Source organism: Panthera onca, chromosome E1 (assembly GCF_046562875.1).
Source record: "Panthera onca isolate mPanOnc1 chromosome E1, mPanOnc1 haplotype 2, whole genome shotgun sequence".
Lineage (NCBI taxonomy): Eukaryota > Metazoa > Chordata > Mammalia > Carnivora > Felidae > Panthera > Panthera onca.
Window position 1 is genome coordinate 54,203,080 of NC_138352.1, and position 18,765 is coordinate 54,221,844.

An 18,765-nucleotide genomic window follows, 5' to 3' on the forward strand; every position below is an offset into this window, starting at 1 on the left:
ATATCCAGAAATGCCCATCTGTATACACTTTCCCGGGCTGCCCAATTTCTGGTATTGCAGCTGGTGCCTAATTCATGTGCAATGAGAAACAAACACCTTATGACTCCAGAGCCCCAAAGCTAGGAAGGTTGACAGAGGATCGATTTGGGACTCCAAAGGGGCAGGCCAGATTACCGTGTAGTTTTACCTTCCCATCCTACATTTTGGCCAAAATTATTATCTTCCCTAGTGGGATTCCGGTTTCCCCCATTCCACCCCTAGCCCAATTTCCTGGAGCCAAATCTGGTACCCAGATTGTTTGGGTATCACTTGTTTGGGAGAATCTGGAGTCACAAAGTTTAAGGCCACTTTGGGATATGGGGGGCGGGGTATCAGAATGATTTAGGGGGTGGAGCTGGAAGCAGACTCATTTTGGGGGGAGCAACTGTTTATTTTCTCTTGCTCCTGGATTTGGAAGCCTGGGAAGAGGGGCGGGCACACAAAGTTCCAGTGATGGTGACCTCATGCCCAGCCGCCCCACTCCTTGGGGTGCTTCTTTTGTTTTCCAAGAGGTTGGGGGCGGGGGGAAGTTAGACCCCAGGAGCCTGGTGAGTCCTCTCCTCCTTTAGCCCATCGCTGCCCCCAGGGACAGGAGGGCAGCTGTGGGGCCGGCTGGGCCTGTCTGGGCAGGGCCAGGGCCACCCCTCCTCCCCTCGCAGCTCCTCCTGCTGACCCGCATTCTTAGCGGGGGCCTTTGGTGGGGCTCTGATGTTTGCTCACTGGCTCCGATCGGCAGCAATGCTGCTTGGCTGGCCTGGCCCCCCTGAGGGAGCCCAAAGCCACCATTGATGCCTCAGATCTGGTGCCCCCACAGGGATGATCCTGGAGGGGCCGGGAAGGAATTAGGGAAGTCAGACCATGTGGGCTGACCCTTTGGGCAACCTCTCTGAGTGGCCATCTGCTGTCTTGGGAGGTGGGAGTACAGGCCTTCTAGGGTGTTCCAGTGAAATCAGGAATGGGAAAGTAACCGAGCCGCAGGCCGCCTGGGAACTGCAGCCTGGGGCTGCGCTATGGTCCCGCGGACACACACTGCCCCACCGCGGGCAACAGGGGAAGTGCAGGAGTGGAGCTGGCTTTGCGGCAGGCTGCTCCGGGTGCTCATGTTCGTTAGCACGCAGCCTGGATGTTTGCTTCTGGAATGACGTCCAAGGGCAAGCTCACAACCCCTCCCCGACAGCGCACCTGAAGACGCCTTCACTTTCCATTAATTCTGGTGAGCCCGACTGCTCAGCATGTTAGCCGTGCAGGTTTGAAAAGAGTCTCAGGATCCAAATAGTCTGGCTGTTTCCGCCTGGTAGAGGGCATATTAGAGTCACCCATGGAGTTTTTCAAGACACCCTGATTCATTTTCCAGCACCCCACCAAGGTATGCCCTTAGGGACATATTAGAGCAGCGCTTCTCAAACTTGACACTAGGGGTGGTTTTTTTTATTTAAATAACTTAAAAAAAAAAAGTATTTATTTATTTAGAGAATGCAAGCAGGGGAGGGTCGTAGAGAGAGAGGGAGAGAGGATCCCAATGCAGAGCCTGACGCAGGTCTCGAATGCACAAACCTTGAGGTCATGACCTAAGTGGAGGTCAGACACTTAACCAACTGGGCCACCCAGGCGCCCCTGTGCTGGGGGTGTTGTTAACATACTTCAGATTCAGTAGGTTTGAGGTGGGGCCCAAGATTCTGCATTTTATTTATTTATTTATTTATTATTTTTTTTTTTTTAATTTTTTAACTTTTTTTTAAATTTATTTTTGAGACAGAGAGAGACAAAGCATGAACGGGGGAGGGTCAGAGAGAGAGGGAGACACAGAATCTGAAACAGGCTCCAGGCTCTGAGCAGTCAGCACAGAGCCGGACGTGGGGCTCGAACTCACAGACAGTGAGATCCTGACCTGAGCCGAAGTCGGATGCTTAACCGACTGAGCCACCCAGGCGCCCCAAGTTTCTGCATTTTTAACAAGCTTTCAGGTGATGTTGATGCAGGCAGTCTGTGGACACTGAGTAGTGGAGTATTAAAGTATTATGTTGTGCTGTGGGAGTCACGTGGTTGAAAACTAATGCCTCCCCTCCCTCCCCAAACCATGGCTGAGAACCACTGATCTAGTTCAATGCCATCGTTTTGCCACTGGGGAAACTGAGGCCCTCAAAGATAAAGTGACCTGCCCAGACAGCCACTGCAGCTCCATAGCAGATGCAAGACAAGATGCCAGTGTTTAGAGTTCCAGGCGATGCTCTTCCCTGCCTCCAGCCCAGCTTCTAGGTCAATTCATCTTACAAGTGGCAGTCCCCCTTCTGAAAATGAAGCCCACCTCCTTGGGGACAGCTTCCTCTTCAGAATCAGCCTCAGATACCTACAGGCAATTAGAAAGTATCTTAGATTTCAGCTCCCCCAACACCCTTATCTGGTACACCTGCCCACAGTCGGCCTCCTGGGGGAAGCCATGGTCTCTGTGCCTTCATTCCCATCCCAGGAGAGACCACAGCTGGGATGCTGTGGCCAGGGCTCTGAACAGCAACCCTGACTGTTTGGCAGGATGGATGTGGGAGAAGTAGATAATCTGCAGTATCTCTCCTGTCCCCATTTCTGGAGGGCTTCATAGAGCAAAAAGGGGTGAGATGCGTTTGCTTAAATGCTGGTAATGGAGATGCATTATAGAGGAAAATGACCTGGAAAGCAGAACATTTGGGATCAGAGTCCAAATCCCCACACCGGTATGTGCCCCCTTGGCCAAGACTTCTCCTTTGTTGTTTCAGTTTCACTATATATAAAGGCACAAAATCTTTGGACTAGAAATTTCCAAATTTCCTTTCAAAGCTATTTTCCTGTGAGTTTGAGCACTGTGGGCCAGAATCTACCTTTGGGGAGTCAGATGGGTTTTGAGCATATGTGCATTTAAAAAATGCATTACAGGCGCCTAGGTGGCTGGGTTGAGCATCGGACTTCCGCTCAGGTCACGATCTCGCTGTTTGTGGGTTTGAGCCCCGCGTCGGGCACTGTGCTGACAACTCAAGAGTCTGGAACCTGCTTCGGATTCTGTGTCTCCTTCTCTCTCTGCCCCTCCCCCATTTGTGCTCTGTCTCTCAAAAATCAATAAATGTAAAAAAAAATTCTTTTTTAATGCATTAACTTGTTATCCCTAGACCTCCTTCCCTGTAACAATCTTTCAGATCTTATGCCCTGGGGGGGAGGTAGGGCTAGGTTGCACCTTTGTAATTGAAACCAGGACGCTGCGAGCTGAGGTTTTTCCTCCGGATGCCCCAGTAATCCGCGCTCTCTAACAAATCTGGCCGGTTTTTCTTTCCTCTCTTTTTACGTGGGTTCCTTTCCACCTGCAGATGCCTCTCCCCATGGTGTCTCGGCTGGAAGTGCCCGTGAGCCGTCCGAGCTAGGAAGGGCAGGCGGACGGGCAAGGTCTCCCACGCTGCTGCGCTCCAAGAAGTAGTATTGGCGCGCACCCTGGTGGAAAACCAAGGAACTGCAGGCGCTTGGTTCCGGCTCCGCCCCCCGGGCCAAAGCCTTCCAGGTCACCTGTGAGCCTCCGCCCAATGACCCGAAGCGGAGGCGGTAGCGCCCGAGACTAAGCCGGGGATCTTGGAGGGAGACAGGTTGAGGGGCAAACGGTATTGGGGAGGCGAGAATGTGGACAGAAAAGGGGCGAGGGAGTGGGGTGGGGTGGCGAGGGAGGTGGTCCCGCGACGGCACTGGTGGGTCGGGCTCCCAGTTGGGCAGGGCCCTGGGAGCTTGCGGTGTGCGCCCGCCTGCTGCCTCCCAAGCCTGGAGCCTGGGCTGTGCACGCCGCGCATCGAGTGTGTCCAGAACCCAACAGCAGTGTCTTCCCTGAGTGCCTGTTTACACGTGTTGGGAAGGGGGGGCTCCCTAGGGCTGAGCTCTGGCCAGGATGGTGGAGAGGCGGCGTGAGGGGGACACATGCACCTCCACCTCTCCCCAGATGGCTTCGTGGAGCTCTGACACCCCGTGTTCCTGCGATTGCTTTGTTTCCGTGCCCCCGGCCTCGGCCATCCCAGCTGTGATCTTTGCCAAGAATTCCGACCGACCGCGGGACGAGGTGCAGGAGGTGGTGTTTGTACCAGCAGGCACTCATGCCCCTGGCAGCCGGCTCCAGGTGGGTTAGGCCTTATGGAAGGGGCGGGAGGTGTGGTCGATCTAGGCAGTCTTCTAAGACCCTCCTCCTCTGCGCCTCGCACCTGGCAAGTCCCCGGATGTGGTGGGAAGAGCGTGACCTTCCAGTCTACCAACCTGGACCTGGCCTGTTGTTTAGCTGCTGTCCACCTCGGTTTCCTCATCTGTACAATGGGAATGATAAAACCCTTTCTGAATGGACTCCCTCTCTCCTCCCTTACCTGCAGTGCACCTACATTGAGGTGGAACAGGTGTCAAGGACTCACGCTGTAATCCTGAGCCGCCCTTCTTGGCTGTGGGGGGCTGAGATGGGCGCCAATGAGCATGGTGTCTGCATTGGCAATGAGGCAGTGTGGACCAAGGAGCCAGTTGGAGAGGGGGAAGCCCTACTAGGCATGGACCTACTCAGGTGCGGACCCTGCCTTCCCTCATCTCTACACACTGAAAGGCTGAGAGCCGAGGACAGACCCAGGCCATCCTCCCCTCCCCTCAGCTAGATACACCAGGGCCTCCTCCTTTTCGTCCCCGTTGCCCGTCACCAGAGAGGCCGCCCCTGCTCCTCCTCTCTCCTGGCCCCATCGCCACAGTCTGGTAAGGAGCTCCCGAATGTGGCCGCTTCTGGGCCTCTCCTGTCCCAGAAATAGGGCAGTGGTTTCAAATTTCTTTTTTAAATAGGAGTACTTTTTTTTTTTTTTCCCCTCCCAACTGAAATCTCATATGGAGTCCCGATTTACAAAACCAGTAAGAGCAGAGCAGCTCTGGTTGAAGAGAGGCTGGGGAACTCGGGCCCCTTCTTTCTCTGAAACCACGTTTGAGGCCTCTTCCTGGGACCCTCAGAGAAGAACTTGAAAAACACCCGCCTAACTGCGCTTTCATACAACCAACGGGCGGATTTTTTTGTGTGACTTGGGCCTCTCTGGGCGCCTTCCGTCCATTGGAGCTTCCGTCACCAGCCACTGACGCTGCGTTCCCCTTCCGTGCATCCCTTCATGCCAGGCTGGCTTTGGAACGGAGCAGCTCTGCCCTGGAGGCCTTGCGTGTGATCACAGACTTGCTGGCGCGCCACGGGCAAGGGGGCAGCTGCCGGGAGGACCCCACACCGTTCTGCTACCACAACACATTCCTGCTGGCTGACCGGACTGAGGCGTGGGTGCTAGAGACGGCAGGGAGGCTGTGGGCCGCACAGAGGATCCAGGGTGAGAGCCCAGCGCCGGGGCTCGCCTCCCAGAGCTGTCCCCTTTTGCCAGCCTCGGGAGGGGGTGGGAAAACCCTGGGTGAAGGGCAGGGCGGATCCACGTGCAAACTTCTCACTGGCAGGCACACCCAAGGAAGGTGGGAAGTGAGCCCAGTGGGGAACTTCCCTCCTCACTTTACCTGCTTAAGTCCTCTTGTACTTTAGCTGGCCGCCTTCTCTGGGGAGACTTCCTGGACTCCCTGGTGGTCAAGTTTCCCCCTTATATGCAAGCAGGTGCCTTTTCATCATGTGCACCACGGTTGCAAGCTCACATTCATTTCTGTGATCATTTTGTCTGTCTCCCGCTCCACGGGGGCAGGTCCGTTCTCTTCACCATCATCTTCTTAGCACCTGGCACAGAGTAGGTGCTTAATGACAAATGAGCCACCCCCCGCCCCCTACTTCTCCACAGAAGGGGCCCGTAACATCTCCAACCAGTTGAGCGTAGGCACGGACATCTCGGCCGAGCACGCAGACCTTCGGACCCGTGCCCTGGCCCAGGGCTGGTGGGATGGACAGAGCACTTTTGACTTCGCTCAGGTCTTCTCCCTGACCCAGCAGCCTGTGCGCATGGAGGCTGCCAAAGCCCGCTTCCGGGCCGGGCAACAGCTTCTGCAGCAGCAGCAAGGTCAGTGCGTGGACGGCGGTGGGGTGGGGGCCAGGAGGGCCACAGTGGTGCCAGCCTCTCTCCTCTCCCACAGCTTTGATGCAAGGCCAGAGGTCCCCCTTCTGCCTGGAGGGCCCCTCAGCCTGTCCTCCTTCGCAGGGGGCATCACGGCAGAGGTGATGATGGGCATCCTCAGGAACAAGGAGAGCGGCATCTGTATGGACTCTGGAGGCTTTCGCACCACGGCCAGCATGGTGTCCATCCTGCCCCGGGATCCCACACAGCCCTGCGTCCACTTCCTCACCGCTACTCCAGACCCATCCAGGTGAGAGGAATGGGGGCGGGGAAGGCGGGGGAGAGGGTGCCAGGCGGGGGAAGATCGGGGGGATGTGATAACCTTTGTTCCCTCCATCTCTGTCCCGTTAGGTCGGTGTTCAAACCTTTCATCTTCGGGGCGGGGGCGGCCCAGGCCCCCCAGGTGCTGTCCCCCACTTTTGGAGCATGGGACCCTGTTCGGACTCAGCCCCGATTCCAGACTCAGGTGGATCGCCGGCACACCCTCTACCTCCGGCACCAGGTGGCCCTGGGGCTGATAGAGAGCGAGCAGGTAACCCTCGAGGAATAGGGGCTACTCTGGGGCCATGACTCACTTCTCCTGCCCCCAGCTGGGATTCTGGAAATATGAGGGGATCCGGGAGGGGAGGAGAGACTCCAGAGTTGCGGGGAGCGGAGTCTTTGCCTTCAAAGCCAGCTGCCCAGGAGAAGACCGGGTGCCCTGTCCTTCCTCCTGCTTGTGGCAGAAGGCAGGCGTCTCCCCTCCGTCCAGAGGGAAGCCTGTCCCTGGGACCCATCTCCACCTTTCCTGGGCAGGATCGGGGGCAGCAGCTCTGGCAGAAGCAGCGGGATCTGGAGCAGGAGGGCCTGGAGGCTGCGCGGCGGCTGCTGGCTGGGGAGCAGGTGCCACCCCCACAGGAGCTGGGTGGCCTCTTCCAGGCCTTTGTGGAAAGGGAGAGCCAGGTATATGCCTGAGCACCATGGGGCCGGGGTAGGCACAGGACCCCAGTGCAATCCCTTTGCTCCCCTCAGCCTTGTTTTGGGTGGCCAGCTCGGCCTTTGCCTCAATAAAGTATGTTATTTCCCTGTTCAGTGAACTTGATCCCAGGTCTGGCAGGGGCAGGAGAGCCAAATGAGGGCAAAGGACAGCCCTGAGCTGGCTACAGGGCTTCTGGTGGGCTTGCCAGGCAGCACAGTCTTCTCACTTGGGTGATGGAGAAGGTTGTGGAAGGGGCCTGTGAGGAGAGGTGCCCCCCCCCCCCAGGTGTGTGAGCGCGTGTGTGCAAGAGATCACGCCTGGCACAAAATGGGGCTACTATCTGGGGAGAATTAGAACCGCGGGGTTTTGGGTCCTTGGCTTGAGCCTTGGAAGGGCAGTCCCTGGGAGTGGCAGTGAGATGGCATCTTCCACAAGGTGATGCCCACTCAGGACCCAGGAAGCTGGGGGGGAGGGGTTGAGGTGTGCCAGCCCTTTGGGTAGTTCCCGAAAGGTAAGACACGTGTTCTTTAGAATCAGGTTCTGTGTTTCTGTGACTGTTTCCCACTACCCTGACGGCTTGCTTCCCCTGAGATGCACCCCCCCAAGTGACGTGAAAGACGCATTCAGGGCCTGGAGACATTTTTTATTGGGGTGGGCTCCTGCCACAGGAGAGGGGTCTGAGAAGGAGACCCTGTTTCTTCCCCATTCCTTGTTCCTGTGGCATTGCTGATAAGGAGGGACTGCACTTCATTTCTTGACTCTTTTGGTCACCATTTTGGTTGTGCTGGGGGCCCCAGCCAGTGAGGCCTTGGGGGCTGTGGCTGCTCGGGCCCCCTTCTTTGCCTGGACAGTGCTTTGCTGGCTGGCAACCAGAGGGCAGGGTTTCTTGGTGGCAGAGGTGGCTTGTGGCAGGGAGGCGGGCTTGGGGGGTGTCTCCTTCCTCCGCGTGGGAGTGACAGAAGGACTGCCGTCCCTAGCCAGGGCCCCCCCGGGCAGCTGGGGGAGGTCGGTGAGGGCGGGCTTTGTCCCCATCCTCAGGAGGTGCTCCGTCAGGGCTGCCTGCTGCCTGAGTTCCTTGTGTCTGCTCATCTCCTGCTTCAGCTCCTCGAGGAAGCCTGCGAGGGGCCAAGATGGGAGGCGGCAGATGGCCTGGCAGGACGGCCCCTGGGCTGAGGCGGGAGTTCTCTGGCTGACACCCTGCCCAAACTAACCCTCTGTCGGCCCTAATGGGGAGGGTGAGTCGCCTGCACGCCAGGCTGATACCTGGCCCCGGCTGTACCATGCTCTGACCCAGATGCTGGTCTGGGCCTGGGGCCTCCTCCCTCGCCCCCGCTGCTATCTTAGCTTCCCCAGTGCCCCACAGGGCAGAGGTGAGTTCTAGGGAGGGCGCAAGCCTTGGAAAGCCCGGCCACCTCGCTCTGTGCAGAACGGACCACTCAGCTCCGGGAACTCCTCGTCCTCGTCGCTTGAGTCTTTATCCTCCTCGTCCGAGGCCCAGCGCTCTAACACAGGCTGCTTGTCCAGGTCCAGGAGCAGTGGCAGGGCTTCTGTCACTAGCTCCCTGCAGGGCAGAAAGGGCAGAGGCTACCCAGGAGGGCGGCCCCGGGTGGGGGGCCTGGGAGGGCGTGCAGGCACAAGCCATAGGAACCGCACCCAGAGGGGTGGTGTTCACAAGCTGGGAGACGGGCCTGCGCTCGGCCCCAAAGAGCTAAGGGCTGGCTCCATGTGGACCTCTGTGGGGGGGGCGGGGTGGAAGAGAAAAAGCGGCCCACTTGAGCTGGGGTGAGAGACGAGAAGGTGCCATGGATGGTGACCCCAAGTTTGCAGGCCGAGAGGGAGTCCGTGTGGAGTTAAGAATACGAGGAGCTCAGCCATCACCCCATTTCTTCCCACCCTCAATGCATCTTCACCTGTACCCATCCCGGTTGGTGCAGCTGTTTCCACTCAGGTTGAGGATGAGAAGGCTCTGCGGGAATTCATCTGCACACACCAAAGAGAGGGCAGTGAGGGTCCCATACCCACCTTCTGGCCCAAAGCCACTGCCTCTTTTCCACCTCCCAGGACCCCCAGAGGCTTTGCCGCCAATACAAGCATAGGGAGGTGGTGGCAGAGGGGAGGGAGGGAGGGTCCTGCCCAAGTCTTAGCCCGTGAGCCGGGGCAAGGACATTCCTACCCAGCTTCAGTGTTTCTATCAGGTTCTCTGAAAGGTCCAGAAACTGGAGATGTGGGAGGTCATGGAGGTTTTCCACCTGCCTAATTTGGTTTCCTGCCAGAGACAGGAAGCTGCAGGGGAAGGGAGGGGTGCAGAGACAGAGCTGAGTCACAGAACCGCCAAAGGAAGGGAGGAAGGCAGCAGGCACTCGGGGCCCCTGGCTGAGCAGCCACACAATGGATGGGGACACATGGTCTTCTGGGGTGAGAGAAGCAGAGTGAGGCTTGCGGGGTCCTGAGCTGACCAGACGTTGGGCTTGGAGATGTCTGAGCCAGTCAGTTCTCTGGGGTGTCCCCGTGTTTCCCTCCCGACCCCCTCCCCACGGGCCTGAGCCCTGACCCCACATACCGCAAGGAGGGGATGCAGGCCAGGTTCTCAATTCGCTGGATCTTATTCTGCAGAAAGCAAATGAGTTGGGAAAACTAAGCCGACCATGTCTGCTCTTGCAGCTGGAGGGCTGGCACCCTGGGAATAATCACCCCACTTCCGGAACTGGAGCTGTCACTACCTCGAAATGATTTGCTTTCTCTGGGTGGATGGTTAGGGGTGTAAACTTAGGGGCTAGATAAACTTCATTAAAGTATACCCTGCTCACCCCACAACCAAAGAGTGACCTGGAAATCAAGAAGGAAACCAAGGGGCCACGGGGAAATAGGAAAAGCCTTGGTGGTGGCTTATGTACACGGAGGGAACAATGAACATATATTACTTTGATTTTGAAGGTTTCTGTGAAGAAAGGTTAAGGGCACTGGATATATTCAACCTGGAGGAGTTGAATATGTATATCCAATCAACCAACCACCCACTACCACCAGACAGCCTTCAGGGTTCTAAAGGATGCAGAGGAATCTTCTGGTTCCCTCTTTCATTTCCTCAAAACAGGAAATGCGCTCGAGCTATAGAACACGGGAGATTTAGGGTAGACACCAAAAAGAACTTCTAAACCAAGAGAAGTATCTGACATACACAAGAAAAACAAACAGTGATTCAGGAGCATGCTCAGGATATCTTTTGGGAGGATTAGTCTTTCAAGAGAATTCCTGATTCATCTGGGAACATTTTCTTTTCTTTCTTTCTCTTTTTTTTTTTTTTAACGTTTATTTATTTTTGAGACAGAGAGAGAGCATGAACGGGGGAGGGGCCGAGAGAGAGGGAGACACAGAATTGGAAGCAGGCTCCAGGCTCTGAGCTGTCAGCACAGAGCCCGATGCGGGGCTCGAACCCACGGACCGCGAGATCGTGACCTGAGCTGAAGTCGGACGCTTAACCGACTGAGCCACCCAGGTGCCCCAACATTTTCTTTTTTAAAAAAGATTTTATTTTTAAGCAATCTCTACCCTCAACGTGGGGCTCGAACTTACAACCCTGAGATCAAGAGTCACATGCTCCACTGACTGAGCCAGCCAGGTGCCCCCTCTGGAACAGTCTCAATGAAGGTCTGCCTACCTGAACACCAGGGAATGGGCAAGATGGCCTGACTGGTTCCTTTCACATTAAACAGACTTGGTCCACAGAGGGCAAGGGGGGAGGGAGAGCAGGAGGCAAGAAGGTACCGCTTGCAGATAGAGGCTGTGAAGATTCTGGAGGCCCTCGAGGTTGCTGATAGCAGTAATCCCCTCTCGGTCCAGGCGGACAGTCTGCAGTTCAGCAAGAGTGTGAAACCTGGGGGAACAGTCAGCAGGTGGTGTAACAGATCCCACTTCTGTGGTCCCTTGGCAGGGAAGATGGGAGGGGGTAGGAAAGGGTTTTCGAGCGAAGTGGCTTGGCTGAGATGTCAGGACTTCTTGACTCATGAGGCAGTGTCCAGATCATGAAACCAGGTCAACCTGGAGACCTGGATCTCGATAAGTAGCACCGGGAAGAATCAGAGGGTGAGAGGAATAGGACCCTTGGATTGGGAACTGGTTGACAGCTTACAGTTCCCAGAGAGACTCAGGGGCCAGGGAAGGCTTCCCTGGGCCAGCTCAGATGGTGGAAGCGGGCACTGGCACAGGGATGAGACCATCTCTGCAGGAATATCCGTCCTCACTTCCCTTTCGAGTGGTCCATGGAAGGAAAATCACTTGATTCATCCACTCATTCATTAATTCCACAACATTTACTGAGTGCCCACTGGAGACAAATGAGAGTCCCTGCCCATCACTATTAGGGAAGCAGGCCAAACATCTAGGACAAGTGGGTGACAGACACATGAAGGGACTAAGGGGGTACATGGACTGTGCACTGAGTCCTCAATAGGGGAGCAGGCAATGCTTCCTGGAGGAGGTGACGTACAAGTAGGAGTTAGCCAGGAAGGTGAGAGGGGGATGAGGAGAAGGCATTTCAAGCAGAAGAAACAGTATGTGAGAATCCAGGCCTTTTCCAACTTTAGTTGCCCATGAATCCCTTGGGGGTCTTGTTAAAATGTAGATTCTGATTCAGTAGGTCTGAGGTGGGCCTGAAAGTCTTCATTACTAACAAGCTCCCAGGTGCTCAGCACCATCTGAAAAGGTGCTAAGGTGTGAGAACAGAGGGTCTTGGAGGAATTGTGGAGAATGGCGAAAAAGGCAGCAATGGTCAACTCATGCTAGGGTATTTCGATTTTATCCTGGAAGTACTAGGGAGCCAAGGAAGGTTCTACCAGGGAGTGCCTGATCAGATTTGTCATTTAAAAGGATCACTTTGGCAACCATATGGGGAACCTGGACTGGGGGCAGGGAAACTGATGAAGAGTTCATTGAGAGGCGATGGCTTACTTAAGAGCCTTATTCAAGGCAGTTGAGCGGGCATGGTAAAAAGAAGGAAGGAAGGAAGGAAGGAAGGAAGGAAGGGAATACTGTTTAAGGAGGCAGAGTCGATTAGACATTACCATTGACTGGATGCATGGAGTAAGTAAAGAGAGGGACAAAGATGAGCTGAAGAAACAGTACAGCTCAGGGGACTGGTCATTCTGTGTGTTTCAATTGTCCAGCACCCCTCTCCTCCCGCCGCACTCACATCTTCTCTGACAGATCCTCATCCTCAGGGAAGGCCAAGTTCCGCTTAGTGATAAGGGTTTCAGTGATGCACAAGCCTCCTTCCTCTGGACTCTGGGCAAAATTACCTGTGAAAAGACGAGAACGATTCCCTTATTCTTGGAAGCCTGACCCTACTGTTATCCAACTGTTCTACCCACCTCTCCATCCCCTACTCACCTCCGGGCATGATCTAAAGGCTACTGGCCTGGCGCGGGATTAGCACGAAAGGAAGCAGAGCAATTTAGTCCCCGGGATGGCGGAACCCAGGATGGTACGAGAAGAGAGAATTTCAGAGACTGGAGGGACAAGGGAAAGTGTTGATTCAGAGCAAATTAATGAGGCGGGGTAGAAGACAAAAATAAATCGAGGAGACGGGTCTGGAGTTTGAGGGGTGCAGAGGGGCTTCGCTAGTCCCCAATGGGGGGACTGTGGGCAGAGAGTGGAGGGTGAGGATCCCGAGAAGAGAGCTGTGCGGAAGAGGCTAACCGTCGTTGCTAGGAGACTGGACGCCAGTTGGGGCGTCAGGGAGCGCGGACTAGGCGGTCCTGGGCTTAGCGCGCATGCGGATTACTGCTCCAGCCGGCGGATCCGGCGGCTGCTTCCGGCCCCAGGGCTTCCCACAATCCTTAGCTCCTTCCGTCTCGCCCGGCTCCTGGCTGTTCTTCCGGTGAGGATGGCTGCGGCCCTGGCTGGGAAGTTGCGAGGGGGTCTCCTGCCCCAGGCGGGTAAGGAGCGGCCCAGGTCCTCACGGCGCGTTCCGGCCGGTGCTCTTAGTTCTCCTCTCCCCTCCTCCACCACTGATCCCCTTCCGTAATCTCTTACTCCAGACAGCTCTCGATGACCCCAGACACCAGCCAGATCGCTGGCCTCCTTCCTCCAGCTAATTCCCTGTGACCCCAGATACTAGTGATAACAGCAGCGCAGCAACAACGTCAGCGACAACTGCTGTATTTCTTCCCTATGTCTGAGTACTCCTTCCTTTTCTGGGTTTCTATAGTCTACCACCTGGCTCTTGCTCGCCTCCGGTTTCCTTTGCTGGAACCACTGCCGGTCCCGACCTTGGCGCTATGCCACCTTTTTACGGTCTCAGCTTAAATGTCATTTTCTCAGGCCTGCCCTGGCCACCTTCTGCAAAGCAGAAATCTGTATTTCGCACCCTGTTTATTGACCCCCTTTACCCATCATGTAATTTTGCATTTGTTTATTATGTGTCTGTCTCCTGTGTTAGACTTCAAACTCCCTAAGGGCAGAACCATGCTCATTCACCATCGCCAGCAGGTGGCGTGGTGTGGGCGTTAGTAGGCATGAAATAGATGTTTGTTTAATGAATGGTTTTGAGCACATGATACAGGCCAGGCACAGTGATAAATGATTTACATGTATTATCTCATTTAAATCTTAAAGCTTGTCATGAAGAAGTCATTACCATGGCCTCTTTACAGGTGAAGAAGTTCAAGTTTAGACCAGTTGAGTGACTGGTCAAGGTCACAGCTAGTAAGTGGCAGAAGAGAGATTAAAATCTGGTTCCATCTGATCCAGAGCCCTGTGTTCTTAGGTTTTGTGGTTGCTGGCAATAAAACCTCTCACCCCAGCAAACCTGCATGCTCCCTGTTAGAACCACCTTTTCTAGCTGAATTTTCCCTGAGATTCCATCTCAGTCTTGGGAAAGGCTGCAGGTGGGAGGCTCTAGTCTGGGTCCTTTTGTCCAAGATGAAGGGGTCACTTGGGCTTAGGGCTTTCAAGTGGCTCCCTTGTCTTCCGAGGGCTACTCTTCACCGATGGCTGCAAACAAGAAGAGAGGCAAGGGAGGCCTGTTTGGGGGAGCTGTGAGCGCTGTATAACTTCTTTTCCCTCCTGCTTCAAATCATGGGAGAAGGCTTCAGAGCAGTGCTGAGAGCAGTGGTTTTGCGACATCAGCATGCATCTGTAACCCCTGCAGGTCTTATTAGGACACTGTTTGCTGGGCTCCCTTCCAGAGCTCCTGCTTCAGTAGGTCTAGGACAGGCCCTGGGAACTTGTATTTCTAACACGTTCTCAGATGATACTGATGTTGCTGGCTGGGTGGCAGGAGTGCACCTTGAGAACCACTGGCTTAGACCAGGGGTTGGCATGTTGTGGCAGAACTGGTCATCATGTTTTAGAAATAAACTTTTATTGGAATACAGCCACATCTGCTTGTTTCGTATTGGCTATGATTGCTTTCATGATACAGTGGCATGGTTGAATAGTGGCGACAGACTGTATGGTTCTCGAACTTAAAATATTTACTCTTCGGCCATTTTAGAAAAAAAAAAATTGCTCAACCCTCACCCCCCCGCCTTTTTTTTTTTTTTTTTAATTTTTTTTTAACGTTTATTTATTTTTGAGACAGAGAGAGAGCATGAACGGGGGAGGGGCAGAGAGAGAGGGAGACACAGAATCGGAAGCAGGCTCCAGGCTCTGAGCCATCAGCCCAGAACCCGACGTGGGGTTCGAACTCACGGACCGCGAGATCGTGACCTGAGCTGAAGTCGGACGCTTAACCGACTGAGCCACCCAGGCGCCCCTACCCCCGCCTTTTTTTAATGTAGTCAAAATACTTTTCCTTTGTTCTCATCTTTTCCCCCATCTCTGTGCATGAAGAAGAGCTGGCGAAATGGGAGCCTCCAAGGATCAAGCAGCTGACCTAAGGTCGCCCGTTAAAGAGAAGTTTGGGGAGTTTAGGATTCCTAGCAGACAATTCCTTGTTCCCCTCTTGTGTTGAGTCTAGCTCTGTGAGCTGTGGTTGGCTTGCCCAGAGGTGAGCTTTTTCTCCATCTGAAGCCCACCGACTAAGGACTCCCAGAGGGCACTCATCACAGCGTTGCCGTTTCCCCTCCCAGGCCGGCTGCCCACCCGCCAGACTGTCCGCTGTGGCTCCAAGGCTGTTACCCGCCATCGTCGCGTGATGCACTTTGAGCGGCAGAAGCTGATGGCTCTCACTGAGTATATCCCCCCCAAGCCTGCTGTCAACCCACGATGCCTACCATGTCCTCCCAGCCCCCCGCAGGAGGTAAGGAGGAGACTGTCCTTGGTGCTGTGATGCTGGCCATAACGAAGCAGTGCCCAGGACACAGCCCTCCACGTCATTACTTCCCCTCTTTGACCCTGTGGTCCACATGCTTTAAAATGAAACGTGCACTTGGTTCTGCTTGGCGTTTGGGGCTCCGTGGATCGGACAGGCCTCCTGGATTGCCTGCATTCTTTACTTGCCTCCAAAAATGTGTGTATGAAAAGCTGTCCAAGCAGGTGGGGGTAGGGGAAAGGATAGCTCCTGTCTTTTTTTTTTTTTTTTTTTAAGTTGATTTATTTATTTTGAAAGAGAGCGTGCGTGCGCGTGCAAGTGGGAGAGGGACAGAGAGAGGCAGAGAGAATCCCAAGCAGGTGGAGTGCTGTCGGCACAGAGCCCGACGTGGGGCTCGAACTCACGAACCATGAGATCATGACCTGAGCCGAAATCAGGAGTCGGACACTGAACCAACTGAGCCGCCCAGGCGCCCCGTATCTCCTGTCTTGAAAGGGCTTGAAGTTTCCATGTTTTCCTAGAGAAATGATAAGAGAGTTTTTGTCCTTTAAAAAAGAACAGAAGGGCCAGTGGAGAATTTGTAACTCCACGCTCATTGTCGGGTCCACAAGCTGTCAACTTTGAAAACACGGTCTTCAGAAAATGAAGTCTTGTCCTGTGCAAATGGCTCAGTTCTGAATTAATGCTGCCAAAGAGTGATCTTGTCTTTATAATTGGTAAAATCCCTCAACACGAGAACAGTGTCAGAGGGATAAAGTAATTTTGACCACATTATTGTCAAATGTTGACTGGGTCAGATGGGTGGCCAGTTCAAGGGGATGAGCGTTCTCAGGTTTGAAAACACTGCTGTAAAGACCGTCGTTACCTGATGAAAATGAAAGGGTGGGGTGGGAGACGGAACTCGACTTGGGAGGCGGGGCCCCAACCCTCCCGCTTGTACACAGATCTTTTCCAAGCTTGGGCGTCACTGAGAGCTCCAGCACCCGTCCCTGAGGGAATAAGGGGTACAAGGAGAGAAGGGCAGCTTATGTCCCCTTGGTCATCCCTTCCTGACTTCAGGACACAGGCCTTATCCGGCTCCTCCGTCGGGAGATAGATGCAGTTTTCCGAGACAACCGAATGATAGCTGTCTGTCAGAATGTGGCTCTGAGTGCCGAGGACAAGCTTCTCGTGCGGCACCAGCTGCGGAAACACAAGATCTTGATGAAGATCTTCCCCAACCAGGTAGGCAGCAGCCCTCTGGTGTGGGTGCCCGGATTTCCCCTGCCCCCTGCCAATCAGACCCCACTGTCCCTCCCCACTCCACAAGCCCCCTTCCTCCAGTCTGGCGCCTAAACTGCAGTTAGGGGCCGAGGAGACAGTCGGCTTGCACCCTCGGCACGACCTGGCCTGTGATCAGGCCACTGGTCCCCAGTGAGCCCTCTTTCCTGCCGTTCCAGGTTCTGAAGCCCTTCCTAGCAGATTCCAAATACCAGAACCTGCTGCCCCTCTTTGTGGGGCACAACTTGCTGCTGGTCAGTGAGGAGCCCAAAGTCAAGGAGATGGTGCGCATCTTGAAGGGTGTCCCTTTCCTGCCCCTGCTAGGTGAGCGCGCACCCCTGCGGGTTGAGGATGGGGGCGAAGGGCAGTGGGGGCTACAGCAGCCCGGTGCCATCTGCTGAGTACATGTGGGTAAGACCGCGGACATCCTTGGCAGGGACATCCTCTCACGGATGGGGCCTGAGTCAGTAGCGCCATTTGTTGAGGGCCGCCTGTGTCAGTCCAGAAGCTGTGCTGGCTCACTACCCTGCGTCATATCTGCACTGGGTGGAAAAAGAAGGGAGGCAGAGAGAGGGCCCTGCAGGGAGAGAGTTCAGACACCTTGAGACTAGCAGTGGAGTAGGGGTGCTGAAGTCCACACAGACGGAGAAACTCAAATAGCCCAGGTCAAGGGCACTGAGGGACAGTGAGCAATGTTTCCCAGACCCCCCCTCCCCCGCCCCCCGCCGCCCCCCCAAAGGTAAGAATCCTCAGAGGTGATTCTTCTATAGAGAAGACTGGTTTCATAGGTCTCTGTGGACCCCCTGCCCCCATACACACATGCTCCTTGGTTCTTTTAAGAAAGGTTAGGCAACAATGACTTAGTGGGGGTTGGGCCAGGTGGATGTCTTACGTAAGGGTTTTCTAGGCAAGAGTTAGGAAAGAAGAGAGGGGCTCGGTCCCAAACAGAGTGGCAGTGGGGTGGGGCTGGAGCGAGAACCAGATCGGGGGTGGGGAGGGTGGGAGGTGAGGCAGGGCGGCAGAGCGCGCACTGGAACATCAGGTCGGAACATTGTTTTCAGAGGAGGGGAGGCGTTTGTGGGGAGCCCAGCTAACCCTGTGTCCTTCCAGGTGGCTGCATTGACGACACCATCCTCAGCAGGCAGGGCTTCATCAACTACTCCAAGCTTCCCAGCCTGGCCCTGGTGCAGGGGGAGCTGGTAGGAGGACTCACCTTCCTCATGGCCCAGACCCACTTCCTGCTTCAGCACCGGTCCCTGCAGCTGACTGCCCTGTTGGATCAGTACATCAGACAGCAACGTGAAAGGGACGCCGTCGTGCCAGCCAGCGGGCAGCCTGACCCTCCTGACCCTGTTCCGGACTCATAGCCAGCCTGTTGTACCCAGCCTGCCCACAAACACGCTGTACCCTTGCCGGCCGTGCCATCACCCATCAGAGATGTGGAAGAACTTGGGGTGGGGAGTGGCATGTGTCCCCCGACTTCACTGACCACGACCTCCTCAGATACAGGGCCACTCAGAGACGGGGAGGCGCTCCATTACTCCATTTCCCGGTGGAGGCTCTTAATCAGTGTCTTTGTCCCTAGTTTTCCCAACCGGAGACCTCATAGAAGCAGTCTTTCAGCTCTCCACGTCCAAGGCAGAGAAGCTGAGCAGATGAGGGCGTTGCTCTCTGCTTCCGTGTCCACTGTCCCTTGCTGCCCGTGTCTCCCATCCTATCCCCTCGTGGGTCCAACGCGCTGGAATAGCTCACCTGGGTAACCGTGCTGAGAATGGCATCTCTGGAGAGCCTGTTGTGCCTGGCTCCGGCCCCACCACTTTACATGCCATTCCCCTTTTCACAGAGAAGAAAACTACGAGGTGGCGAAGTTCGATAGCCAGCCCCAGGTTGTGCAGCTGATAAGAGGCAGAACAGGACTTGAATCGGGTTCTGTCCGCTCTGAAGACCTTGCCCTGGATCTCTGCCCTAGACCTTCCTCATTAGGGTCCCGGTTGTGCCTAAATGTCAATTCTCCACCCTCGGGGTGTGCCATGTTACGGAAGAGGTTGGGAGCACTGCTTTGTGATAAAATGAAATGCATTTTACTTACTCCGTTTTTGCTGTTTGCAAGCTTATTCTCCCTGTAGACGAATTCTCAGGGCCACCCTTGACTCTCACTTCGTCTCTAGAAAATCCTTCCTCTTTCCATGTCCAGGTCTCTTCCC

The 18,765-nt window shown here is 55.1% G+C and overlaps 3 protein-coding genes across 6 annotated transcripts; 2 read left to right on the forward strand and 1 right to left on the reverse strand.

The window, feature by feature from the left end:
• The first annotated feature begins 3,569 nt into the window (after positions 1-3,569).
• Positions 3,570-7,159, forward strand: SCRN2 (secernin 2). The gene is made up of 8 exons (XM_081791260.1): positions 3,570-3,641; positions 3,985-4,159; positions 4,404-4,585; positions 5,173-5,372; positions 5,823-6,038; positions 6,177-6,342; positions 6,444-6,624; positions 6,888-7,159. The coding sequence occupies exons 2-8, from the start codon at positions 3,986-3,988 to the stop codon at positions 7,044-7,046; spliced, it is 1,278 nt and encodes a 425-aa protein (XP_081647386.1). The 5' UTR covers positions 3,570-3,641; position 3,985; the 3' UTR covers positions 7,047-7,159.
• Positions 7,160-7,677: 518 nt separating this feature from the next.
• LRRC46 (leucine rich repeat containing 46) lies at positions 7,678-12,831 on the reverse strand. 3 transcript variants are annotated; one of them, XM_060646268.1, is made up of 9 exons: positions 12,745-12,831; positions 12,436-12,554; positions 12,239-12,344; positions 10,816-10,924; positions 9,611-9,657; positions 9,224-9,333; positions 8,961-9,030; positions 8,463-8,611; positions 7,678-8,165 (listed from the first exon to the last, which is right to left on the reverse strand). In XM_060646268.1, the coding sequence occupies exons 2-9, from the start codon at positions 12,443-12,445 to the stop codon at positions 7,798-7,800; spliced, it is 969 nt and encodes a 322-aa protein (XP_060502251.1). In that variant the 5' UTR covers positions 12,446-12,554; positions 12,745-12,831; the 3' UTR covers positions 7,678-7,797. The 3 variants fall into 3 exon arrangements, with proteins under 3 accessions (XP_060502251.1, XP_060502252.1, XP_060502250.1); XM_060646269.1 differs by lacking the exon at positions 12,745-12,831 and having other exon boundaries at positions 8,484-8,611; positions 12,436-12,738; XM_060646267.1 differs by lacking the exon at positions 12,745-12,831 and having other exon boundaries at positions 12,436-12,738.
• Positions 12,832-12,872: 41 nt separating this feature from the next.
• MRPL10 (mitochondrial ribosomal protein L10) lies at positions 12,873-18,649 on the forward strand. Of its 2 annotated transcripts, XM_060646271.1 has the most exons (6): positions 12,904-12,983; positions 14,881-15,037; positions 15,120-15,289; positions 16,361-16,525; positions 16,741-16,885; positions 17,672-18,649. In XM_060646271.1, exons 3-6 carry the CDS (start codon positions 15,185-15,187, stop codon positions 17,926-17,928), a joined length of 672 nt encoding a protein of 223 aa, XP_060502254.1. In that variant the 5' UTR covers positions 12,904-12,983; positions 14,881-15,037; positions 15,120-15,184; the 3' UTR covers positions 17,929-18,649. The 2 variants fall into 2 exon arrangements, with proteins under 2 accessions (XP_060502253.1, XP_060502254.1); XM_060646270.2 differs by lacking the exon at positions 14,881-15,037 and having other exon boundaries at positions 12,873-12,983.
• Positions 18,650-18,765: the final 116 nt, after the last annotated feature.